We start from the raw sequence: 25,872 nt of genomic DNA on the forward strand, positions 1-25,872 counted from the left end.
TTAACACCATCACCGCCTTCAAGTGCAGATCCCATTCTAAAAAACAGGCTCCCCTCAATTCCTGGTGGCTGCTGATCTTTCCTGACAATGGGGAAACGGACTTTGAAGAAGGAAGATGCACCAGTGGTGGTGGCAGAGATGGTTTTCTGGAGAGTCCATCTGCATCTTTTCTCCAGATGTCTAGCATATGTTCAAGAGTTGTTTAAGTTTGAAAAAAACTCCGTTGTGAAAAGTGAGTTATGAAGAGTGCTCTTTATTTGAAACCTCCACAACACAGACGCCAATCTTGTCTCGCATTGAATCATTAGCTGTGCACATCAACACATTCCAAGCACAAATTAAGAAATGCAAACAGAACAAAAAAATATATATATATATAATTTTTCCCCTATCCAAAGGTTTCAAGTCTCAATGCAGCAAATCCTTCTGAACACAGAATCTGAGGAGCACACTGTTCAAACAGTTGGGACAAACAGGTCCCTGCAAAGGCTAATGCCTTTTTAACACATGGGCTGGGGATCATGGACGGCATGGAACAGGGAGGAGGAGGTGAGGAAGAGAGGGAGAGAGAATGAGCAGGAGAGGGGGAACGGGTATGCGCTGGGGAAGATGGGGAAGCTGGGACACACACATGGTGAGTTGGTGGATTTCATTTATTGGTTTTTGACATTTTCTTTCTGGTTCTTTTTTGTTTTCATTTCCCCCCATTCCCAGGTCCAACAATGGTAGAAAACCCCCACAGTGGTGGGCGGGGCCTTATTAGGCCAGCCCAAAGCCTTCAGAGCACTCCTGGATGGCCAATAGTAGCATGTGGCGGAGCTTCTCAAAGCTCTCGTAGGCAGGCAGGTCCAGCTGATTAAAACTAGAAAAGAAGAAAGATCAGTTTGTGACAAAAGATAACCAAATCCCTGTGTTCCCATGGTGCCCACTGACCTTTCCTCCCTGAGGAACCTACTCCTCTCTTGCAGACTTGAAATCTTGTCCTAGCCTGGTCTTCCCTCCTCTCATCTGGCCCCAATACTGGCCATCAAGCACCTAAAACATAAATCTGACCCTGCCACTCCTTAAAACATCACAGCCTCACCTATGGGTTAATGTGCAAGCAGGAGGCATTTGGGGTCACTGGTGATCCAACTTCTGATCCAACCTCTTTAAGCTTTCTGTTCCCCGCAACTCCTTGCTCCAAGCTGGGCCCTGGAGTACACTGTGCTCTCCTGCGGCAGTGCTCACTCGCAATGTCCCCCCCCAGCCTCACTGTGAATCTGGGCCAGCTTCTCATCTCAAACATCACCTTTTCCACAAAACCACCAAATTATGAGCTACCACAGGTCTAGCACAGCTGGGGCCAGATTGGGGTTCCTGCCCTTGGTTAGGGGTCTAGAAGCAACAAATATGCAAGCTCAGTCTGAATGCTAAAAAGGAGAACAAACTCTTCTCTTACCATGTGTGAGCTGAAGGCAGGCGATCTGTGGACCTGTCATCTCGATGGATCTGAAACTTCTGAATGCCATTCATGCCTTCAAGGGCAGCAAAGCCTTGCAAGGGCACCTTGGAAGTACCTGTGACAAACTGGAGGAACTTGGCACGGTCAGCTTGGTCGAAAGAACGCAATGCTCTCCAGAACCACTGGATCTGTGGGAAAGGACACAAGAAGCCAGTGTGAGGTGGGATGGAATCTGGAATCTTAGGCAAGTCCATTCTGTGAAATGGGCTTCAGTTCTTCCGTAAGATGAGCAAGAACACCCCCTGAAAACGTGTTCCAGAGGATGAAGAGTGAGGTCTAAGTAAGTTGTCACCTATAACCCCTTGCCCCTAAGAGTGCTGGTTTATGTGGTGTCATACCAACTAGCACTGCTCAGGGATATGGGGAAGGATGCCAGCAGCAGCTCACCTGAATAGAGTTGGACTGGTACTTGTGGTATTCAGTGTTGGATTTCAAATCATCAATGTCGATTGTGGGCAGTCCTGATATGAGCAGCTCTAACTCCTGCTCAGTGAAGATAGAAATGAGGCGCTTTGGAATGATCTCATAGAAGCCTTCTAAGAAAGCTGCCAGCTGTTTACGGATGGCTCCTGGGGAGAGAACCAACAAGCCATGTGGCAGCTAAACTCACACAACTGTTAGAGGTCAGGGATCCTCAATCTGGCTCCTGCTGCAACTAGGATGCTGAATGGTCTGCCTGCCTCACCTAACACTGCTTCTGGCCCTTGAATGAGGGTGGGTGAAGGGAAATATTTTTTGGTCAGGTGTTTGTGGACTCTTTGTGCAAAGCACTTGTGGCTGGCACAGGGGAAGAGAAAAAAAAAAACAGTATCTGTATGATTGAAGCCTGACCTCTTCCATATGAACAATAAGGGGTCTAAGGGACATTCCCCCTACCTGTCATCCTCATCTGGCACACCAGGTGTACATATTCCTTCTTATTCTCTTCTGTTACCAAGATGTTGGCCCCATTGGGTTTGAGGTCACGAACTTCGCAGACTCCAAACTCTTGGACCTAGAACACCCAAAACACCAATCATTCCTATCAGGCATGATCTAGGATGGGATTTATATAGATACCTCGGAATACTTGAACTCTTTGCCATGTCCTGGGCAGAAAGACGAAGCAAGGTCATAAAAAAGTGTTGTTTCTCATGAGCGCATAACTTTGTAATAGGGAAAAGCCAAGGGTTTGGCCCCAAAACACTTAAAGGCTGAAAGTAAGGAAATGGTCAATGGTGAAAGGGAAAAAAGCATGGTTAACATGCGTAGCGACACAACACAATCTTTATGGAAAACAATTCGGAGGGAGAGTAACCTTAAAAAATTTTGTTTTTCATTTATATTTCTCTGTATAATGAACTACTTTTGGGAATGAAGAATACTGTACTAGAACAGTTTTTTTTTTTTTTTAAATGAGGAAACTAGGAAACACCCTGGATTGTTTTACAAATCCTGGTTTTTCTGTTTGTGATGTCTCATACAAATACCCACTGCTCACTGCTAGATGGGGAATGGGGCATGAGACTTTATGCAGTGCCAGTCTAAGGGCAGTCCCACAATGGGTTTCTTGGACTATCTAGGATGTGCTGTGGTCAAAATTTCTCGACTTACCTCAGTACTGAAGGTGAGGTCATAACCTAGTGTGGAGACGTCATTTTCCAGCAGATAAACCAGGCCCTGGTAGAAGTGGTAATCTTCACTCTCCATATCCGTGTATCTAGAAAAACACAATCAGGGTCATGGGTTAGGGTGGAGGAGAGGAAGTATGGGGGTGGGACACAAGAAAAGGACCTGTCAAGTGAGAATGTGGATCCTGTGCCACATTCCTCACCTGACAGACTTGCCCAAGATGTGTTTGTAGAAGGACCGAGTAAAATAGCACTCCAGGAGGCGGTTGTCATATACAGCTTTGGCCACAATGCGTCCAACAAACTTGAAGTAGCTGAGGTGGTTGGGGTTGCAGTGGGAAGATGGGTTGATGGTGTAGGTGACCCGATCACCGGGTGAGGTACGGAACAAGGCATACATAGGGTTAAACATCTCCCGAGAGATGATCATATACCACTCCCGCAGGAGCCCTCCAGCATCCTGCCCTTCTTCTCCTTCAAACACTATATACCTGCATAAGAGACCAGAAACAGATGTGCAGAAAGCCCAGGATAAATCCATTCTTTTATGCAGCATGAACCAAGTGAGTGAGTGAGTGAACGAGCGAGTGAGTGAAGCAGTGGCTGGGGAGTGCAGGATCAGAGAACAGAGGTGAATGCAGAGTGCCAGGAAAGCCCAGAGGAAGGGTGGGAATCTGGGACAAAAAAAGCATCGATAGAAAAGATGTCCTGAATTATCAGTAAAGGCTTATCAATATTCCAGAAAACAGCAATAGGAAAGGTATAGAGGCTTAAATGACGGCCTCACTTAGGGAAAGCAGGGAGAGGAGTTGTTAAGTGGTATCGGAGAGGGCTGAGCTCAGCCTGATGTCTGTAAGGATTTGGTGGTGGAGGAGCAGGGCCCAGTCTGTCTCAGAAGCCTGACTTCCTATGTGATAACATGGATGGTGAGCCAATGCCACAAGGGAGAGGAGGAATCAAGTTCCTGAGCTCAGGAGCATCAAACTACTCCAACAGGTCTATCATCTCACTGGCTTCCATGACATTTAGTATCACAAACTGCTGATCTCCTCTAGGTGGCTTCAGGATCACCAGTGAGTGATTATCGATTTGGTGAGGGGCCACTCATGCAAGTGTGGTCCCCCCCAAGCCAGGATAGCATTTGCTCAGCAGGCTTCCTATTCCTAGTATAATAAGAGAAAGCTCTCTGCGAAGCCATCAGGTCTATCTTTGTAAATGCTGAGGACTCTTCTCTCTGGGAATTGTGGGTAGCTCAGCCCAAGGGCCAGCTAGCCAGTAGAAGACCAGTGTCATGAGACCAGGCCGAGGAGACAGGAGATAGCTCAGTGAGATTATCTATACCAGGTTCCTATTTGGAATTCCTCTGGAGTTCCCCTGCACATCTGGCACTGGAGTAAGCCTTCACTACCATGTAGGACAGTCCTCCACCCTCCCATCCTGTCTTTTCTCTGTTCTGGGCTCTTACAATCGATTCTTCATTTCTTCAGGGGATTTCCGGTGCAGTTCACGATAGGAGTCTTCAAACACATGATCACGGCGGACATGCACAGCCATGTCTTCTTTCCGGAGTCCCTCATCCAAACGTTCCAGCTCTTGGCGGAAATATCTTGGGAGGTAGGGAAGGAAGGAAAATAGGATTGGGGGTGGCAGAGTAAACTTCTGTTAGCTTGATTAGGATGAAGACCTACAATGATGCTTCTCCCATCTTCCAAACATCTGTTCCCCAGGTGAACCTGAAGGTGCCCAGTAGTTGGGAGAAGCAGGTCATTCATTACCAACTCTAAATTTTCCCATCTCTACTGAATAAAGGCCCACAGAGATCGTTACACAGAATATCTGCCAACAAGCAGGTAGTATGCGTAGGTGCAGAGAGAAGAAGAGTAGGGATGACAGGAATGCTGTGGCGCCCCCGCTGCCGGAGTCCTGCTGTAAGTGTACTATGGCTACCCGCACCTCCTGCATGACCCCAAAGAATGGAATAGAACTTTAGAAGTCATGTGATTGAACAAAGGCTTGCATTTCTCTGATGAAGAATGGAGAAGGCCAGGGAGTATTTAGGTATAATGACTGTCAGTGGCACAGATGAACCTCCTCCCTCCCATCCAGCACCATTCCAAGGGCTGCCACCAAGGGAAACTTCTTTTCTCTGAAAACACTCCTTCAGGAGGAATTTTGGCTCCTTTCTGGGAGGAGAGATACCATTTGAAAAGTTCCCATCCCACAGCCTCCAGGACACATACTTGCGCTTGACATCAAAGTCGAGGACACGAATGTAGTCTACCAGGACAGCAAAAGGCCCATCAGCGAGGTGGGTGGTGGACTGCCGTAGGATCTGGTTTAACACAGTGCGGTGAGTCTCTGAGGAGAGAAAGGACAGCAAGAATCAGCACATCTTGGCTCCCAGAAGACATGACCGCCAACCAGACAGCAACTCTCTTTGTGTTTCAGGGAATAAAGACAGTGTGGCACAAAAGGGCTTTCAGACCCAGTCCCTACATCACTAGCTTCATTCTCTCCCTCTCTCCCTCCCCTTCGTCCCCCACCCCCTCCCCCGCCACACACACACACACACACACACACTCTCTCTCTCTCTCTCTCTCTCACACCCCTCTCCCCCATGAAACACCTAAGGATAAAGTGTATGAAATGACCCTATAAAAAATGAAGCCTTCTTTATTGGGGGCCTGAGAGTTTCCTGTACCTGCAAAGCGAAGGAACTTCTGTGTGTCAGGGGGCAGGCTTGAGGAGATGTGCATAGATGAGGGCTCCCTGGAGAAGAATGGGTCAAGGGAGGAAGGAGTAGCTGGGGTTAAGGGGGCAGGGGAGAGTGGAGGAGGTTCGTCCTTGATGTGTGCCAGCTGGCTCTCACGGGTGTCTCTAACAGGAGGCTTGCTCTCCCGCTCTGTGGCATGGACCAGAAAGAAGGCCTCGACAGCAGGCTGTAGCACTGGGGGTAGGAATGACAGGGAAGTGATATTTTACTTTAGAAACTTCAACATACAAACCTCTTCTCCTTCATAATCAAATTACAGAAGCACAATATAGAAGAAGAAATAATGAAAACTTATAGGAGAAATATAATGGTAGCAAAGAAAAATAAAGCCACAGAGGAAGTCTGAGCTTCCTTGAAACTTAAAAAAAAAAAAAAAAAAAGGAATAGGCAACCAGTTATAAAGATTCCCCTGGTCTAAGAAGTGAAAAGATACCAGCTACTAAAAGAGAGGACAGATCTTTTTTTCTGATACTGAAGTGAGAGAAAAAACACCTCTCCTTTGAATTCTCATTACAGAGACAGAGAGAGGGATGATCTGGAAGGAAGAAAATTAAGCGGGCAGAAAGGGCCTCAGAGCAGATCAGTGGGTTGGGACCTTGGCCCAAAGGCCACAACTCACCTAGCACCGCATGCTGGTCATGGGATTCCTCCAGTTCCTTTAGACACTCTCCCAGCATGTCCCATAGCTCGTCCAAGCTCAGCTGCTCACTGAGCAGGGGTAACTCAGGTGGCCTCTCCTCCTTCTCCCCTTGTGGGGTTCCATCTGAGCCTACAGGCCACACAAAGGAGAGACAAAAAGTCTTTGAGGTTTTTCTTTCATTTAGCTTTTTCCCAGACCAATGTGCAGGCCATTAATCACTGGCCTATGTCCAATGCGAGATCAAGTAGACTGGCCCGCTGGCTACTAAGTAATACTGAGCAACACCTGAAAGCAAGCTCTAGTCCTACACTGGATGACATTTAAATTTAAATCAAATACAATTAATACAATAAAAACTTTGGTTCCTCAGCTGCAATAACCACATTTTAAGTGCTCAATAGCCACACGTGGCTAGTGACTACTAAAGTTCTACCAGACAGTGCTGGTTTACCCATTGCCTCATTAGCTCTCAGAGAACCTGTGGATTATGAAATGATTTAATGTATTTCAAAAATGGATGTCCTATGCCAGCACTATTCCACAGAAATGTGTTAAAAGGGCATCAGAAAGTATTCTACATACAATTAACTTTGAGAAATGCTGCTACTAATAGCATCCACTGTGTGCCAGGTTCTGCTTTAAGTGCTGGGTGTGTGTGTGTTTGTGTGTTAACTTGTTCATTCCTAACTATTAACACCCCTATTTTAAACAAGGAAACTGAAGCTAAGAGAGGTTTGCTTCAGGTCCCAGAGCCAGTAAACAGGAGAGCCACAACTCAAACATATGCTATCTCCATGTCTAACGCTATCTCATCTCAGTTTCTTTAGGAATTATAGCGTATGCTACGCATCTCCAGAAAGGGTGAGGTGGTGACAGTTAGTGTATTAACATTTACAAAAACCAGTGTTCACTGCAACAAACTGGAAAACACTGAGCTTATGTATGTAGAGAGCAGGGGATCCAGTAGACATTCCATGAAGACTGGCTCTCTCTTTTGCTGCACTGGAAATAGGAAGTAGTACTGACCAATGGACTGAGTATCCTGAGCACTGGGAGATGGCTGGTCTACATCCATGGGTGACTCCTCCCTCCGGACAGAGGCTTCCGACTGGCTTGACTCCGACTGGATAAAAGGGAGACAAAGTCACATAAAAGGGTGCAACTCTGCTTTCCTCAGGGACAGGCTAGAGGCTGGCTCTACCCGTTCTCGCGCATCATAAGCTTGGAAAGATAAAGCTTCCTTTATCTGGTCAAAAAACTCTGTAGCTTTCTCGAACAAAAGAATGGTCCTTCCACCTCCTTTGCTGTCCTCCACCCTGAGCTAGCAAACTTCTCCAAAAAGCTCCCTGGATGCCTGCATTGTCTCCACTCTACTTCAGACCTATGTCTAGTCAGACACCAGCCTTCTGGATACAGACTTGGAAGACTTCTTCTAGGGACAGATTACATACATATACACATACATAAAAAAATCAGGTAAGCAGACTGTAGATTTGGCTGTTTCTGTTTGCTTGGAAAAGGGGAAATAAGGGACAACCTTTGATGGGTGGGATTATTCACAAAGCCAACATCTGTCCTTTTGGGTATGGGAAAGATGGGGCAGAAAATACTCCAGAATAATAGTTGTTTTCCCTTTCTGCCCTGTTGGGAGTCACAGCCCTCAAATTCTATGATGTTCTCAGCATGCTCAATGAAACTATACTGTGTAATAGTAATCATATGCAAAGAAAAACCAGGCCTCAGGATACCTTTATTTCCCGGATCTTGGGAAGGTGACTTGCATGTTGCAAGGACAGGAAAACAATGAGAGTGCGCCACAGCATACATACAAGATGCCAGGCTTTTCCCGAAGCCACTCTGTGCTGGGATCCCAACAATGAGTTGGCTATCTAGGAACCTGAAGGTTTCTTCCTAAAAGTGCCTGAGTGCCTAGGTGCCAAGGTGCCGAGAAAGTATGGAGAACAGAAGCAGAGGCCAGGGTAGATGGACCAGCCACTGCCTAGAAGAGGCTGCGTGGGATGTATACCAAGCTTGGGGAATTTCAAGGGCAGGATTCCTGATGTACTTGCATTATTCCATGAGACTGAAAAATCTTCATCCCACACCCCCTCAGAACCCAGACACTAAGCATTATGCAGTTTGCAAAAGCGCCACTGTTGACTGGATAGCTGGGAGTGGGGTATGATGGCCAAGCTTTAAATCATTATCAGTCCAAAACAATGAACAAACAGTAGAGAAAACACCAACAGAAAGTAACCCTGTTGTCCAGAAGCATTCATACAGCAAACTTAATGCAAAAGCATACAAGGTAAGGGCAGTGAAACCCCACTGATGATGTGGTGGGGCAGGGGAGAGAGACAAATGAATGAGGGGCCACAGGCATCATGCTAACCGTTGCTGCTTGTTGCTGTCTCCGCGCCCTTTGACCCTCACGTACCATTTGTATAATGGCATCAGCCTCAGCCTCCAGCTGCCGAACAGCTGCCTGGATGCTGCTAGCTGAGCCTAAACCGGAAGAACCTGGGAGAAAGAAAAAAGAAGGCAAGATATAAAAAGTAGAAAGAGGGAATGCCCAATATTCTCTCTCCCATCTCCTGGGCTGCCACAGGGCATCTTGCTGAAGTCCTTGACCTTTAACTCAGGCAGCTTCAGAGTGCTCTTCACCAGGCACTAAGAGCTACCATTACAAGTAAGGGCAGGGGACATGGCGCTAGGCAGATGGATAGTGGCAGGTGGAGACGGTTCTGTGGGACAGGAGGAAAGAGGCAGGATTTGGCAGGCCACAGCTGAGGCAACATGGCTGCAATGTTTTAGTCAGGAGTGATCAAAGAAGCAGAAAGGAGACACACTCAGTGCCTTAAATCTTGTTCAACAAAAGATCTGCCCCCAATTTCTTTGCCGGATTTCCACTCCCCCTTAATTCTCACTTGCCCTAATGAATTTCCTATGCAGGCACCTTGAGTGAGATACAGAACGCAGCCATCAACAGCCTAGGAAAGGATCATCACTTCCTTTTTTGGAAAGGTTAAGCAGGATGGAGACATGACATTAAGTCCCGCCCTCCAGGGACTCTTTGAGTTTGCCACCACCAACCCTGCCCCTCAACTGGACACTCCAGTTTCATACCTAGCCTGCCTGTCTGCTTGGCTTTCTTGTTAGCTCGGCGTGTGTCGTCCCGGAGCTGGATGATGACCTGCAGTACTCTCAAGAAGAACTTCTGGGTAGACGTCTTGGATGTCAACATGGACATAGAAGGCAGCTGGAGCTCCCGGCCACCCAGAGGTCGCTTCTGAGATGCCACAATTACCACATTCTCAGCCATGTCAAACCTGGATAGTGTAGAGGTGGCTTGCGTATACTGACAGCATCAAAGCATAAACACCCAGAGCGAGCAGGGCTTTTTGGTGTCAACCAGAGGTTTGTTAAAGACTCTCAGAAGGAAATCCCAAAGGACAAAATAAGGTCAAGTATGTATAGGACAGATAAGAAAATCTTCCCAGAGAGGGGAAAAGAAAGCAAACAAAAACCCACCACCAACAACCAGGAAACCAGCAACAGCCACCTTTTAGAATACCCCAGATTCCAGCCCCATAGCCAAATGGGTGGCAACCACCCACCTGCTCTGCATTTTGCCTTTTAGCTTGGTGGTCTGTGGCTGCTCCTCAGGCAGGCCATCAGGAGAGAGGGTCTCACACTGGGCTCGTCGCTGCTGTTCTAGGTTGTATTCCCGTAACTCAGCCAGAAGGGTACCTGGTCAGGGAGAGGAGCCAGCAAGTATTCAGAGACTCCCCTAGTGAAGCAGCTGAAAGCCAAACCTTTCCAAGAAACCTGCACAGCCTATCTTCTTTGCTCAGCTGCAGAGAATCTGGAGTGAGCAGGAATTTTGCTGTTCACCTTACTATGTGTGTTCATGGATCAACCATCCAGAGACTACCAATCTACCCCGCTTCAGCAATCTGCTGAATCTACACAAAATGCAGCTCAGTGCAGAGGGGAAAATTATTGGCTTCTGAGGCGATCTCAGGCAAATTGCTTAACCCCCTCTCCCAGTTCACTTACCTATCTTAATAATGAGACTAATACTGCCTAACCTCACAAGGCAGTTTTGAGAATTAGGAGATAACTGCAGTAGAGTAGGTGGGACACTGCCTGGCCCACGAGTGTTGAATGGTCGGAGTCAAGGAAAGTCAGAGACTGGCCAAATTCCTTCTGGAAGAACCTTATAGTTCTCATGTTACAAAGAATACCCTGGTTCATACAGTCTAACCAATACCCTTATCACCTCAGCTCTAGGCACATTTGTGAGAAGGAGATAATTACGTAGGTAGCTGAGATCTAGGGAGATCCATGACTGGGATAGGAGTGGGAGAGAGCAAGACTCTCTATGCTGAAAGAAAATTGGCTCTACTCCTCAATTCAGTCACTTTATCACCCTGGGTTTTAGTTTTCTTCTTGGTAACAACAGGAAGGAAGACTGAAACTAGACATTTGCAAGTGTTTTTAGAACTTCTGTACCCTTACAACTGCACAAAGGCAGAGGGTACCTACCATTTGGACTCCCAATTCTTGAGCCTAAGTGAAGTGCAGGTGCATCTCTGAGGTGGTGAAGCTGCCTCAGCAGGCTCATTGTAGGGCTCTTATAAGTGCCCAGAATGCAGAAGCAAGGGAGTACTGCTGGTCCTACATGTGCTCATTTTCCTTTACTAAGCACTGATTACAAGGCATGTGCCAGGCACTGGCAATGTAGAGAGAAGCCCAGCCTCGCTCTCCATGAACAACTGAGCAGAGGAAAACAGATGACAACCCAGTATTATCAGTGTTGCAACAGAGGGGACACAGGGGCTGTGCTACAGAAGCACAGAGGAGTCTGATTCAACCTGGAGATTCAGGGAAGGCTTCCATAAAGAGGTGATCCCTCAGTGGAAGGTTCCAGAAAGACAAGATGCTTCACTCCCGTTATTACCTATCTGTTTACAAAGAGTATAACCCAGATGGCGAGCTCCATTCAGTAGCAGCTTGAGAACAGTGTCCCGGGTCGCAGGGTCCCCCCGAGAGAGCTGCAGTAACACATTGGCTGCATCCTCTAGACCTTCTTCAGAACAAGAGTGGGATGTCAACACCTGGGAAAAAAGAAGAGAAAAGGGGTAGGCCTCAACTTGAGAACTATAACTTTATCTACTCCTATCTACCTTTTCTCCCCCAATCTTGGGAATTCTGAAGAACTTGGACTCACCTCCACAGAGAGCTGTAGCTGGTTTTCAGTAAGGCCAGAGGATACCATCTTAAAGTCTGCACTGCTGCTGCCCCCATCACCCAACTTTGCCGGAGATTTGCTGGCCTTAGTAGTTGTAGAAGCTTTGAGGAATCAGATGGAACACTGTAAGCCTCTAAAACTCACATGCCAGAACCAAACAATGACTAAACTGTCCAGGGCTTCAATGTGGGAAAGTAGTGCAAATGAAAAGCCACCTACCAAAGCCAAATCCAAATGACTTGGGATGTCAAGGACTCTCATGACTATACCTTCTAAAGTGACAATCTCAAACATTTCTCAACTGTTTCCCTACCATCAGAGGCCCCTCTTCAAAACGTTTTTTTCAAGTAAATCTTACTAGTCCGCTATAGGGCTCGTTCCATTTACTTCTTAGGATAGCCTGGCTAGTCTACCCTGATTCACATGATACCCTGCCTGCTCTCAAACTTTTTCCTAAGACTGGGTCCCTCAACTAGGCTAGAAAGGCTGGGAGTTCTTTGAAGACAGGGACTTTCTCTCTCTCCTCCTTTTGGTGCTTAGCCTAGGGAAGCCACATTCAGTGAATGCCTGCTGGTCTTCACGAGTGTCTGTGTGGGTGGGTGGATGAGTGTGGGGAGGAGAAGGATGGAGAGAGAGAACTGGGACTGAGGAGGGCAAGAATGAACACATTTGGCTCTTGCAAACACAAACCAAGCCGACTGCTACTATTTAGGGAGGAATACCTGGATGGGGGAGTGGAGGGTGAGGTGGGTGTCCATACCCCAAAGCTCCCAGCCTACATCCACACTTACTTGAAACAGTAGTGGTAGCAGTCGTGGGGGTAGTCACCGTGGTCGAAGCAGCTACGGCAATGGTGGATATAGCCGTGGCAGCGACCAGAGCTGGAGCAGAAGTGACAGGGGTGGTTGCAGCAGGGGGAGTGGGCGTGCTGGAGGCGGCAGTGGTAGTGGTGGTAGATGTGGTTGAGGTGGCAACAGTGGTGGAGGAAGCACTGCTGCCAGAATTAGCCTGTGCTTCCGACACTTTGTTTTCTGGGAGAGCAATTGAGATGAGAGAAAGGAGTCTGAGGAGTTTCTCAGTTAAGAGAGAGCTCCGGCGGATGACTGGGTGTGACAACATGTTCATGAGCTGCCCCAGTGGAGAGGCCTCGAGGCTGTATGGGGAGGTTTCCCCCTCACCACCAGCGCTCACTGGCACTGACTTCACGGAGTTCTTGCCTTTCCGACTGACATTCATGTTGTCCAGTTTTACCAATAAGTCCCAGAAGTCTGTGCAAATGCCACTGCTGGTGGACTGTGAAGAGCATGGGCTGCAGGCCTGCTTACTGCCCCTCTCCCGATCACTCTCACAGTTTGTTTCTTTGGTCCGCTGCTGTGTAAAGTGGCTGGGAAATACCTGCCGGCAAAAGGAGGACAGGCTTGGTCTAGGGGGTCTACACAGAAAACAGGTCTTCCTAACAAGGAAAGACAACTGGTTCCTAGATACTCCACTCCTCTGAATAGCTTTGGTGACATGGGAGAGATATTATACCGGAGTTTTATCTGATAGTGAAGTGGCCTAGAAAAGCAAACAAGGGCTTTGTAGGGAGATGATTAGCTAACCTCTGAGCATCGGTCTCTGTACTTATGAAATGGGGAGCACCATTATGCTGTATCAAAAAATTGTCGAGATTTGGGCGCCTGGTGGCTCAGTTGGTTAAGCGACTGCCTTCGGCTCAGGTCATGATCCTGGAGTCCCTGGATCGAGTCCCGCATCGGGCTCCCTGCTCGGCAGGGAGCCTGCTTCTCCCTCTGACCCTCCCCCCTCTCATGTGTTCTCTGTCTCTCTCATTCTCTCTGTCTCAAATAAATAAATAAAATCTTAAAAAAAAAAATTGTCGAGATTAAAGGGGATAATGTATAGTACCTGGCACAAGGCAGGCCCTCAACAAATGGCAGCACTGATTATTAAAAAGAAAACTGAACAGGGGTGCCTGGATGGCTCAATCGGTTAAGTGTCTGCCTTTAGCTCAGGTCATGATCCTAGGGTCCTGGGATCGAGCCCCACGTTGGGCTCCCTGCTCAGTGGGAAGTCTGCTTCTCCCTCTATGCCTCCCCATTCGTGCTCTTTCTAATAAATGAAAAAATTCTTAAAAAAAGAAGACTGACCTAAGTTCTAGGCCCAGCTCCATCATTTACTAGCCCCATGACAAAGCCACTAAAAATTTCTGTACCTTAGCTTCTTCATCTGTAGAATGGGGATCATACAGACCACTGAGAGTTGTTTTGATAACCAAATGCGGTAATGCACAAAAATTATAAAAAGTGAAAGCAAAAACCCCACAAAACTATTTACTGGACAACTCCCAGAAACAATACAGGCTTCAGCACTAACAGTGAAGAAAGACCTGCTAGTTTTCTTAGAGTTCAGATTTCATCTAGGCTGTGGCTGCGACCTCTCTTCCATCCCCCAGGGTTGGGTTCAAGCTCCTCACCTTGGCCAACTGAATGAGCGTGTCCAGAACGTGTCTGCAAACAACAGGAGCAGCCTGGGGGTGGATATGGACAGTGGAGCCACTGCTTGCATGCTTCTCGGTATGTTTGCGACCCCCTGAACGTTGGATCTGGAATATATTAGTCCTGCAGCCTAGGGCTGCATCCATGGATACTGACAGCCAGGAAAGCTGGTTGGAGCTCTTAGACTCCATCTTGTGTAGAAGGTCCAGGGGCCGGTTCTCATGGCTGCTTGACCCACAGCTTTTGCTTGACTTTTTGCCCTTCTCCTCACTTGAGGAGAGCTTGGGTGTTTCAATACATAGCTCACTCTCACTGCTGCGCTGCAAAATGGAGAGCAGACTGCGGATGACCCAGTGGCGGGTCTGGGCATGGTAGCAGAGATTTCTCAGTACTCGGTGTAGACGGCTAGTATTAAGCTTTGGCTCATCCACAAAAAGTAGGACCAGGAGACAGGATAGGGCTTCATGGTCCAGGAGGAGCCGTCCTCGGAGGCGAAGGAGAGTATCCACATTACTGCCAGAAGGCCTGGAACAGAGCATGGTTTCTAGGTAACACTTTAGCTAGAGCTCTGGGATTAGGTATAGGCCTAGGGAAGGGGAATGAGCTGCATACCTCCAAGGAGGCATAAGAAGGGAGAGTGTCTAAGTCTAAGGATTCTTAATAACAAGAGCTGCCCTCTTGTGTATCTACTGGGTATCAAGTACTCTACAGTCTGTAAGACAAAAGAATTGCCTATTTTTGAGATGATGAACAAGAGGCTCTAATAGGTTAAGTGACTTGCCCTACACATCACACAATGTCTGTATTATCAACTGGTAAAACCAGACTGCACCTAAGGTCTTAAAAAAACCCCCCAATGCTTATTTCCTGCCTTATCTAGACTACCAGGGATTTGCCTGCCTCATTGGGACTGATCACTCCCTTTACATTTTGGCATGTTGGGTGCAGTCAGCTTCAGCTTGGGTAGTCATGAACTCGTCTTCCACAGCCTATGTTATAAGCTCAAGTGGCTTTGCTTATTACAACCACAGCTAGCACCTATTGCCAGTCTGCCTTACTTTGTGATTATGGTCTACGGTAGCTACACCAACCCAAAAGTGTGGCTTTCTGAAGGGGGAGTCCAAAGATCTGGCTCCCCTACTCATTCAAGGCAATATCCTAGCGAGGTCATCCAGTCTCTCCACCTACAAATTAAGAAAGCTGGACTAGCCAATAGATATGAGAAGTGGTATGGCAAGGTAAAAAAAACCAAAGGTACCTGTTATGGCTGCTGCTACCCCCCATCTGGAAGGTGCCACCTCTCTGCACAGCAAGGCGAGTGTACTGGACTCCTCGGTTGCCACTGAGGCGACTGGTGAAAGCTGGAAGGAAAGAAAAAGGAAACTGAAACTGGGGAGGTGGGTGGTGTGCTGGGTCCAATAACAGAAAGGGGAACAAAGCCTCATGTGGCCAAAGCCAAACATTTCAGAGCCCTCCCACTTGCCTCCCTCTGTACCTGGGCTTCGGAGGATGGCAGAGAGTGCAGAGGTGCTGCTGTGGCCAAAGAGCCGCTCATGCATGAGCTGTCGCTGCCGGGCTTCCTGCTCTCGCCTCAGGGCTTGAGCCTCAGCGGCAATGTCAGGTGGCATCACAGCCAACACGCTGTCCTCCATGTCCTCTAGGACACTACGGCGCAGGTCTGAGGGCAGGGTCTGGATGAAGGTCACAGGGTCCATGGGGGTGTCTGAACTGGCATTCTGTGCCAGTTCCCGTCGCTGTTGCTCAGCTCTCTGCTGTGCCAGCACCTACGGAGCAGAAGAAGTCAATGGGGGCATACCCACAGCTAGGCAGCCTAGCCCCAACCAGCTCCCTGCTCACATACTTCCTCCTGGATGGCTGGAGGCAGGGCAGCCAGGAACTCAGGGCTCACTTCGGTCACACCAGGATTCCCCACCACTGCAGGAGCTGAGCTATTTGTTGAAGGGGCAGTCCGAGTTGGTGGACGGATACCCAGTTGGTTCTGCAGGACTTCCCGGCGGATATCATCAGGCAGAGCAGCCAGAAAAGAGGGGTCCACACCTTCGGGTAGACTGATACCTGAGGGGAGGCGCAAAATGTGAAGGGACTCCCATCTCTACCAACACTTAAGATGTACTTGGGAGTAGAGACCCATGGCCTTGTTTGAGGGAAACGAGCCTTGTTTGTCCTCAATGCATGCAAAGGACAGAAGACACAAAGAGGCCCACTCACCTTCCCTAGGCTCAGAACAGCTCTTGTTATGTGCCAGAGTCTGTGTGTATGCTGTCACTTAATCTTCATCAAGACCCTACCATGCAGCTATTACCAACCCCCCTTAGAACAGATGAGGATCAGAGAAGTAATGGTCCCAAGTTCTGAAGGTAGGTGGCTGCAAAGGGGGTAACCCGAGCTTAAGATCTGTTTGACTCCCTGGCCTGGGCTCATTCCATCATGCAGCATCAGCACCCCCTTACTGCTGGTCCTCCTCCCATATGTATGCTGCCTTCCATCTGGATGGAACCATTGAACTGGCAGACATTTCCATGCCAAAAGCTACTAGAAGCCTAAATAACCCCAGGATGGCCTAAGCACACATGGAGCTCACCTGCAAGGGGATCTTCTTCTTCACTGCTTGTTGAAGGCAGTGGCTCTTCTAGGATTCCCCGGGAATCTGCTCCAGAAATGGCCACAGCAGAATCTCTGGTGGAGGAACTCTCAGAGGATGCAGGGGGAGAGCTGAAGAAAATAATTTCCAGGTTGTTCTTGGTATTAATGTTTTCCCATTTATAAAATACTCTTGTAATACCCAGTTCTCACAGAAGCCAGGTTGATTTCCCCAGTGCACCAAGCATGTGCATGAGTTAACAAGTATGCATGTAGCTTGAAATACCCACCATCACATCCTGCCTTCCTCTTACTCACACAATGCTTACCTGTCCTCAGGGGGCTGGGTAGGTTCCCCTGACCCATCGCCCCTGCTTTGCACTTCTGTCACAACAGGTGGGGCATCCCCAGGAGTGGAGCTGCCTGCTGTGGGTTGCTCAGAACTGCCAGCTGCTGAGGTGTCACCCACAGCCTCCTCCAGGGTACAGGAAGCCAGGCTACTGGTGTCCATGGGAGAGCCTTCCAGTTGACTGCTGACAGCTGTCAGCGCATCAGAATCTTCAGCTCTCTCTGGGGAAAGAGAGGCTAGGAGGAAGTCACATGGAGAGGTTAGATCTCTGCCTAGAAGATGGGGGCCGAATTAAGATGCAGCCAGATTAGACTTCTCACTTCTCTACCATCTCGCTGGCCTGACATTCCTCCTCAATCTCATATGCTTTATATAAAGCTCAGCTCAAATCCTCATGGTGTCGTTATGCCTGTGAAACACCTTTCCCCAGGCACCCCAGGTAAGGGAGTCTGTCACTACTTTCAGATTCCCTGCAGGCACCATTTGTACATGCATGCTGGTTCTGTTTATCTAAAGGCGGCTCCTTGAAAGAAAAAACTCCTACGCCCTAAGGTTTTTCCAGAGCAAATCACAGGCAGCATGGTACAGAGCAGGAATAGCAAACAGGTTTCAATTTACCCTGTTGGAACACTGCTGAGAAGAATTCTGAGGCCCCACTTCAAACCAGTGGGAAATAGTGCCATGAGATAAATGGTGTTTGCCAGGATGGGAGAGCTGTGTGTGGGTGGGTGGGTCATGTGCTTGCCATCCCTGAAGGATGCTGAAGGAGAGCAAGCTTTAAAATCACACAGATCTGGATTTTTATCTCAGCTCAATCACTTACTGAATAGTCTTGGGCTAGTAATTTCACATGCGTTTCAGTTTGTTCATGGAGATAACACTACCTACTTTGGAGGGTTGTTTTTGTTTTTCAAAGTTTACTTCTTTATTATTTTTTAAAGTAATCTCTACCCCCAATGTTGGGCTCAAACTCACAACCCCGAGATCAAGAGTTGCTACATGCTCTTCCAACTGAGCCAGCTGGGTGCCCCAGGAAGGTTGTTTTTAAAGAAGTAACAGGCCTGCCATGATAGCCCAGGAAAAGTGATTACCTCAATAAACTGTTGGCATCATCACCTGTATCATTAGACATTCAGATATATGATCACTTGAGTCCACAGAGAAGAAACCTCAACTTTAGCTAAGAAAGCAAATGTGCAAGCTGAGATCCTACTCTGAGGACCCGAGCTGCTATTATTTAAGGAGAGTAAAGAGAACTCCAAAGATGTCCATTCTTCCCTCCTGTTATATCACCTCTCACCCACCACCCAAACCTTGAAATTCTACTCACTTATAGTAGGAGCTGGGGACAACTCCATCTGAGTCGTTTCTGCTTCTCCACTTGGCCTTGTGGGGCCCAATTCCTCTGGCTCTACAGGCATCAATAGCTGTGTAGAGCTACCCCCTTCTCCAGCCGGGGACTGCAGCTCTTGAGGAATCTCTCCCAAGGCTGGTGGGGGTGGGAGTGTTTGTTGCTGTTGTGAGGGCTGCAGAGTGACAAGGGTGTCCTTGGACTCAGATGTAGCTGCATCAGTTGAAGATGGGGTTGTTGGGTAGCTGTCAGGCATAGGAGTCCCATCTTTCTCGGAAAGAATAACAATGGGGGTGTTAAGGGACAATCAGCCAAGAACCTAGGGAGCCACTCAATCAGCACATGTGGCCTGACAAGTATCCCCTCCCCACCCCAACCCCCGAGTGTTCCTAGGAACAGCTTGTGGCTGATCTGGTATACCCTGGATGAGGGCTAAGGCACAGTGCTATCTTAGTCTCAAGAACTGGAGTTCTGAATCTTTGTAGATCCTAAGAATTAAATCCTTTCTGTGCCCTGGGTGGAAGGGGAAAGAGTTCAAGTCACTTTATAATGTTATTTGCCTCACCCTAAATATCACCTATCCCCTTCCACCTCCCTTCCAGTCCTGATTATCCCAGGAACATCTACAACTCTGATGGAGGCAACAGTGCCAAGACTAAGTATGAATATGCCCACACCAGGGAAAGTAGTAAGTTGTATAGTTATCTTCTAATTGGGGCCTAAAATCCCTACCCCGCAACAATACAACTTACTACCTCACCCCGGCATGAGCAGAATCCTCTAGCAAGGGCAGCAGACAAAAAGCCATTTTACCTGATAACAGACCCTTTCAAACCTTTTGCTAAAGGCACCAGGACACCTACCACCCACTTACACTGCTTTAAAAAAAAAAATACTGTGTAGGCTTTAGTATCGTCATTTTGCAATTCAAATGCCAAAGGAGACAGAAGGCATAGGGAAACAGAAGAAAGTTCTGAGGAAATAGGGGTGGGGGAGACATAATACCACGTGGATCAGTTATTAGAACCATGAAATAGCTGACATTAAGATTAGAAGGAGGAATACAAAACATACAGTAGTAATAACATTTAGCCCACAGATGCCAAAAATCGACTAACATCCCTAGACTTTTAGATTCCAAAGACTCACAAAGTTTATATAAAAAGGAAAAAATACAAAGAGACTAACATTGGGTTACCAAACCTAGGTTTAGCCAAATAAGAAAGAATCCTGTCAATATCACTTAATAAAAATATTTTGATACTAAAGAATTAGGAAGGACATAATCTCTTAAAAACCAGTCCTTTAAATTGAATAAATTCAGCTTTCTGAACAACTCATTAAACCCTCTTCATTTTGTTCATTTCCACTGAGGGCTGGCATTCGGGAGCCACCGCCATCAGATATTCTCAGGAAGCAGCATCACACCACGGTGGTCACCAAAGGGGTAGGACACATGGCCTGGCTACACATGCCAGAATGCAGCACAGCATGATCAGAGTGAGACCCTGAACAGAGTACGTCGGAGGGGAAGTGTACCACCGTGGGAAAGACAGTAGACTGTATAGTTATCTCCAAGATGGGGTATGACCCTAAAACTATACAATCTACTACCTCATCCCACAGAGCACCAGTGTTCATCTTCAGCCCACCTGGGCCAGCTACTTGAAAGGGTCAGGAAAAAGAACCAGTTAGCAAGAAGGTGAAAAGGGGGGTAGAGTTACCTGAGAGGTTCTGTTCAGTGGAGTCATTTGTCTTAGATGCAGTACACTGGAAAAAGAAGGGACAGACCAATGTGGGACTTTCGCAAGCACATAAGACAGGGGTCAACTATAATAGCTACCCTCTCCCCACCACCCACATAAGCCACCTAGGAGTTCAAGGACCTGGATGAAAGATGAACATTTTAGTGTACAAATGTATCTCTAATTTCTCTAATACATACTTGTGTTGAAGGATGGCTTGGGAACAAGGGGAAACTTCCAGGAGGCTGACTGAATAATGAGTTGGGCTGGGCAGGGGACATGACCTAAATACAATCATAAGACCAGCAAGAATTCCTCAAAGTTTCATTTCTATGTATTTCCCTTCTTCGGGCTCATTTTGTCCACTCCAGCTTTTTTTGTTTAAGATTTTATTCATTCATCTACTTGAGAGAGAGACCAGCGAGTGAGGGTGGAGGAAGAAGGGGCAGAAGTGGGAGGGAGAGGAACAAGCACTCTACCCTGAGTGCTGGGCTCCATCCTACAACCCCGAGACCACGACCTGAGCCGAAACCAAGAGTTGGACACTCAACTGACTGAGCCATCCAGGTGACCCAATTGTCCACTCCAGCTTTTAAAATCATATGCCAGGCTTGCTTATTTTCTATCCCTTTTCATGTGTTTGAAACAATGCTATTGTTTATCAGGTAAAACTTTCATACAAAAGTATTTGTTAAATCAAGTTTGTTATCCTAACTGAACATTTTCAAAATCCTCAATCTGACCTAACTGCTGAGTGGGATATAATAAAGTCTTTCACTCAAGTCTTTTAATTTCTTCGTATTTTTTTTTTAAATTTTTATTTATCTGACAGACAGTGAGAGAGGGAACACAAGCAGGGGGAGTGGGAGAGGGAGAAGCAGGCCTCCCCCTGAGCAGGAAGCCCGATGCGGGGCTCGATCCCAGGACCCTGGGATCATGACCTGAGCTGAAGGCAGACGCTTAACCAACTGAGCCACCCAGGCGCCCCAATTTCTTCATATTTCTATGAGCTTTTACTTCATATATTTTAAAGCTAGTATTGTTCAACTTCCCAGAAATTTCAAAATAGGTAGTTTCTTTCCAAACCAAAGTCATGCTAGAGATTTTACAAATTGAAAATCAAGCCTTAGAAAACGACATGTCGTGCTGGGGTTCAGAGCACGAATATTTCCTCACTGAATCCTAAGCCTAACTTACCCAAATGATGGAATGGGGTCATCTTGGTAAGGATTCCCCACACTTGGTAAGTCAATCCACTTCCACTAAGTGAAGTGCAACTGAACCACCAAGAGCATGGGCATAATCAAAATCATTCTTCTTGTCTAGCTGCAGTCACTGAAGGTAGAGACTACACAGTGTGACTGGTAAGTCAGGAGCCACTCTGGTTCTTGCTCCAGTTTTCCCCAGCAAGAGACAGTGGAGAAATAATTTTCCCTCTGGGTTTGAATTCTTTCCCCTAAAAAACATGTGAATGTAGGGTGCATTTGGAATGAATCATTTCTCAGGTTCAATGTGAACATCTCAGGATTCTTTAATGACTGGTGCTATACGTATGCCAAAGCCATATGAAAGTAAAGGAAGACACAGCCAAAGATGAATCCTCCCAGCCCTTGCAAATCACCTGTGCACTCTGATCCCTGTTTTCCTTATCTTCTTTGCCTTTGTCAGTTATCTTTGTTTCTTCCTCAGCCAGTTGTTTCCTGCGTTTCTCCCGCCTTTCTTCCAGCTCCTCATCCCTCAGGAATTCCAGGTGATTAACAATGGGCACTTTAACAACTGGATCAAAGAGGCAAAGATCAGAGGTTGCTCAGGGGAGGTAGCCACGAGGCAGAGCTTGCAGCCAGAGAATGAGGGCAACAATTCCCATGCATTCATCCCAGCTGTGGAAGGTGCACTACTGCTCAGATAACCAAGCTGCCACATACCTGAAACACAGTCATGCATGCTCTCAGCATCAAGAACTTTGCATTCCTCTGTCCAGCGGGTCAGGGCTGTGGGGATGCTGGACAGGGTCCCTGTAGGGGAACAAAAGAGTGAGATTCTTGGCATGGTCATATGTCATCTGATCCAAAAATTGCCATATTTCTCTAACAGGACCCAAAGTCCATCACAAGGTTTGGCACATCACAAGTACCCAGAGATAGTGAAGGTTTTGTTGATCTTGGCTAAATTATCAAGTGGTTCTGGCTCCAATAAAATGTGGTTTCTCTAGGCAGGGCAGATATTGCTCTGTCTTCCCTCAGCAAGGAAAGAGTAGAATGAGAAAAACTGTACCCTCCCTTTTACCACACAAACTTGCCTGCTTGGCTGGTAGCTGTGCTCTGGTCATGGAAAAAGTCATCCAGCAGTTCATCATCAGATCTGGCAATGATGTGGACATCATCATTGCCTACCAGGAGGCGGGCTCGGCCACGGCTTTGTAGGGGAAGGCTGCTGCTCAGCTGAAGGATGTCAGCAGCAGCAGAAGGACCAAGCAACCTGTAGGGTGATGGTGGGGTGCCATGGTCACTGTAATTCATAGGGGGTCCTGCAATCTGTTATTGCGAGATCCTTTCTGTAACCTCTTGGAAATGCTTAACACTATTATGGACCTGATCACATTAAGCATAAATCTTTTTTTTTAAAACTTTTGTTTAAGTAATCTCTACACCCATCATGGGGTTCTAACTCATGACCCCAAGATCAAGAACTGCATACTCCTCTGACTGAGCCAGCCAGGTACCCTACTAGGCATAAATCTTAGTTACGTTTCTAACTACTCCATTAGTTTGCGAACTTTATTTGGGCTGAGGCTGCATATTATTCCATAGTTGTGTCATTGATAATGCCAGGCACTGTGTTAGGGTATATCACTCTTGTATACCCACTGTAGCCTGTACATTGACCATCATGACACCTATGTCCTTTTCCCTCATTTTAAAATTGTTTCTTCCACTAAACTCATAAGCCTGAGGGCAGAAATCCTGTCCTGTCTACATTTAAAGTGTTAAGTGCTTGGCACATGAGATGCTTCACTGATTGCTGAATGTATGCATAGGAGAACACTTAAGCAAAAAGACTGTGTTATACAATTTAGTATTCCCCAAAAGGCTGCACATACAATCCAAAGAAATGGGACAAATGTAACTCACCTCTGGAGTATAAGAGGAGGGTTGGGCTGGCGATTCCCAGGGTAATGAACGTGAATGGTATGGCCTGTATTGGCCGTCAGCTGCCTTAAGGTCCTCTGACTGCGCCCGATGCCCTGGGTGAGACGCGTTGTGGAGGAGCCACTGCCCAACGTCAGAGAACTGTGGTCTGCATGGCGTACCATCAGTGGGTGAGTGGTAGGGATATTTCCTGGGGATGGGGGGATGTCTGCTGCAAGGACAATATGTAAAGGGGTCAGTGCCAAAAAAAATCTCTTCCATGGTTGTTCCAACAGAACCATGTCTCCTGGGCCTTACTTCCTCACACGGAAACCTGAGCTTTGTCCTTTCTCCCTCATTCCCACGCCTCATCTATAATCACTGACACTACCATAGCTTATGCCACCATCTCTTACCTAGATATTTCAACAGCCTCCTAAATAGTATCTTCTCCCAATCCATTCTCCACACTATAGCCAGTGATGCTTCTAGGCCCCTCAGAAACATGCTACTCCCTCTACCTCGAAGACTCCGCTCCCCCTTCTTCACCTGCTCTTTTGTTCTTGGCCCAGATGTCACTTCCTCTGATTCTACAGATTGGCTTAATAATCCTTTTCTCTGGGCTTTCTTACCCATACTACAACGTAATGCCTGCTTACTTATAATTCCTAACAGACCATAAGCTCCTTTCACGGAAAAGGACTTTTCTTTTTCACTGCTGTATCCCGAGTACCTAGGAAACAGTAGGCACTCCTCAAATATTTGTTTAATTTGCTAAACGAAGGGGGAGGCTCAACAAAAGGAAGACTGATGGAAATCACAAAAATGCAAAGAAAATCACAGAATAGAAGGCACCTTGAAAATTATGTAATACAACCCATTTTTTTTCTTTTAAAACTTTTCATTTACAGGTGACAAACTGAGGCTCAAAGAGGTAAGAGACTACTTGGCCAAGACAATAGACCAGAACAGTTCAGTATTTTCTGCTATATCATGCTTGTGATTTGGGGTCAAGACCTGCCTTCTCAAGACAGCTTGATTTTAAGAACTAGATGCTAAAAGCGAACTTTGACGTTGATGGGGGAGAAGGGAAGAGATTCTCTCTCTCCTCCGAAAAGATGCATCCTTGATGACCAGAGTGAATGTGCTCAAATCTACTCCCCAATGCCAAGCTCAAAGGTGTTCATCCAAACTCTCAAGATCCAGTGTTACAGACATAAGAGTTATTGATTGCCCTGTCACTGTGGCATGCACATGGGTGCCTGATGCAGTCAGCCTTGGTCTCACTTAAAAAAAATTCAAGCAAATCATCAAGTTGTCCAGGCTCTAAAATGGCTGCCTGTTTACTGAGGTGGAGAGAACAAAAGCAGCCTCTCACAATTCTTTCTTCTAAGTATACATTTATTGAGAGAGATGGATTCAGATATCCCTTGCCCCAGGAAGTCAGCATAGGAAAAGAAGTGCTGTCTGTATCAGATTGATAGCTGCTCTGGTTCACTGCTTGGCTTACCCTAGAGAAGGGTATAAGAATCAAGAGATAAAACCCAGCTGAGCCCCTGTATCTTACTAGCACTGGAGAACATGTTGTCAAACTCAATGATGAGATCATCCTCCCGGTCAAAGCGCTCAAATCGGACCAAGGGAGAAGCGTTCATATCAGGGTAATCCTCATCCAATTCCATTTCAGAGCCATCGTCGTCATCGTCTTCATCTCCCTCTTCACCTTCATCATCCTCCTTAAGGGGAAAATAGGAGATGGAGAATTGCTGGAGGTAAGGGTTTTCTGAAGTCTGGTGTCATGGCCACATTTGCACATGAGGGAGGGAGGCGCTGAGGCTAGCAACCCAGACTGTTGGTTTTCTCCAGCTCTGTGTTCCCATGGAAGAGGTTGTCTGAACCAGCCCAAACACAGTCCCCCCTCACCTGATCATCTTCCTCATCTTCCTCCTCCTCCTCCTCTTCATCCTGACTATCATCCTCATCCTCGTTACTGCCACTGCTGTCCTCTTCCTGAGTGTGCTCCTCCTCATCCTCAGGGTCCAGGATATTCATGGAATCTAAAACAAAGGGAGCACATTGGAGGACTATACTGAGTAGCTAGCAAACAGGCTACTGTGCAGGCCGGCAGACTGAGTGGGAAGGCGATGGGGTATCTGACTCTAGGAGAGGAAGAACCAGATCTGGGGTGATGTACAGACTTAGTGAGCCAGCCCTGATTTCCTGAGAGTGCCAATCAACGCATCAACACGCTGAACAGGGTGGCTGAATGTGGAGGCTGGCTACAGGGTAGTGCTTCAGGAGCCATGGTCTAGGACTTGGCCAAGTCTGCTGGTGCCCCCTTGCCTTTTCAGCCCTACTTTGCTACTGACTGCATCCTGTTGGTAAGAGGGAATCTGGAGCGATGATAGCAGGTGGGTGAGAA

At 47.2% G+C, this 25,872-nt stretch overlaps 1 protein-coding gene across 14 annotated transcripts in view; it reads right to left on the bottom strand.

Moving 5' to 3' along the window:
- Nucleotides 1-233: 233 nt before the first annotated feature.
- The window catches only part of HUWE1 (HECT, UBA and WWE domain containing E3 ubiquitin protein ligase 1), a 162,440-nt gene continuing 136,801 nt past the window's right edge, over nt 234-25,872 (bottom strand). For 10 of the 14 annotated variants that reach the window (XM_064574095.1, XM_054508125.2, XM_064574093.1 and 7 more), the window contains 31 exons: nt 25,374-25,507; nt 25,018-25,186; nt 23,454-23,682; nt 22,622-22,800; nt 22,248-22,337; nt 21,944-22,098; nt 20,302-20,347; nt 18,557-18,844; nt 17,207-17,462; nt 16,879-17,009; nt 16,138-16,352; nt 15,772-16,060; nt 15,535-15,637; nt 14,255-14,801; nt 12,573-13,176; nt 11,761-11,882; nt 11,491-11,647; nt 10,145-10,277; nt 9,654-9,856; nt 8,920-9,047; nt 7,554-7,650; nt 6,507-6,656; nt 5,816-6,061; nt 5,355-5,472; nt 4,580-4,720; nt 3,318-3,605; nt 3,098-3,203; nt 2,381-2,498; nt 1,892-2,073; nt 1,442-1,632; nt 234-862 (listed from right to left, as the gene is read on the bottom strand). In XM_064574095.1, the coding sequence (XP_064430165.1) occupies nt 760-862; nt 1,442-1,632; nt 1,892-2,073; nt 2,381-2,498; nt 3,098-3,203; nt 3,318-3,605; nt 4,580-4,720; nt 5,355-5,472; nt 5,816-6,061; nt 6,507-6,656; nt 7,554-7,650; nt 8,920-9,047; nt 9,654-9,856; nt 10,145-10,277; nt 11,491-11,647; nt 11,761-11,882; nt 12,573-13,176; nt 14,255-14,801; nt 15,535-15,637; nt 15,772-16,060; nt 16,138-16,352; nt 16,879-17,009; nt 17,207-17,462; nt 18,557-18,844; nt 20,302-20,347; nt 21,944-22,098; nt 22,248-22,337; nt 22,622-22,800; nt 23,454-23,682; nt 25,018-25,186; nt 25,374-25,507 (5,918 nt within the window). In that variant the 3' untranslated portion in view covers nt 234-759. The remainder of the gene's footprint in view (nt 863-1,441; nt 1,633-1,891; nt 2,074-2,380; nt 2,499-3,097; nt 3,204-3,317; nt 3,606-4,579; nt 4,721-5,354; nt 5,473-5,815; nt 6,062-6,506; nt 6,657-7,553; nt 7,651-8,919; nt 9,048-9,653; nt 9,857-10,144; nt 10,278-11,490; nt 11,648-11,760; nt 11,883-12,572; nt 13,177-14,254; nt 14,802-15,534; nt 15,638-15,771; nt 16,061-16,137; nt 16,353-16,878; nt 17,010-17,206; nt 17,463-18,556; nt 18,845-20,301; nt 20,348-21,943; nt 22,099-22,247; nt 22,338-22,621; nt 22,801-23,453; nt 23,683-25,017; nt 25,187-25,373; nt 25,508-25,872) is intronic. The other 4 variants (XM_054508143.2, XM_054508141.2, XM_064574098.1 and 1 more) reach the window with 4 other exon arrangements.

The sequence above is a fragment of the Mirounga angustirostris genome, unplaced genomic scaffold (genome assembly GCF_029215605.1).
Source record: "Mirounga angustirostris isolate CCGP_5_RB_7025 unplaced genomic scaffold, mMirAng1.0.hap1 SCAF_11, whole genome shotgun sequence".
Taxonomy (NCBI): domain Eukaryota; kingdom Metazoa; phylum Chordata; class Mammalia; order Carnivora; family Phocidae; genus Mirounga; species Mirounga angustirostris.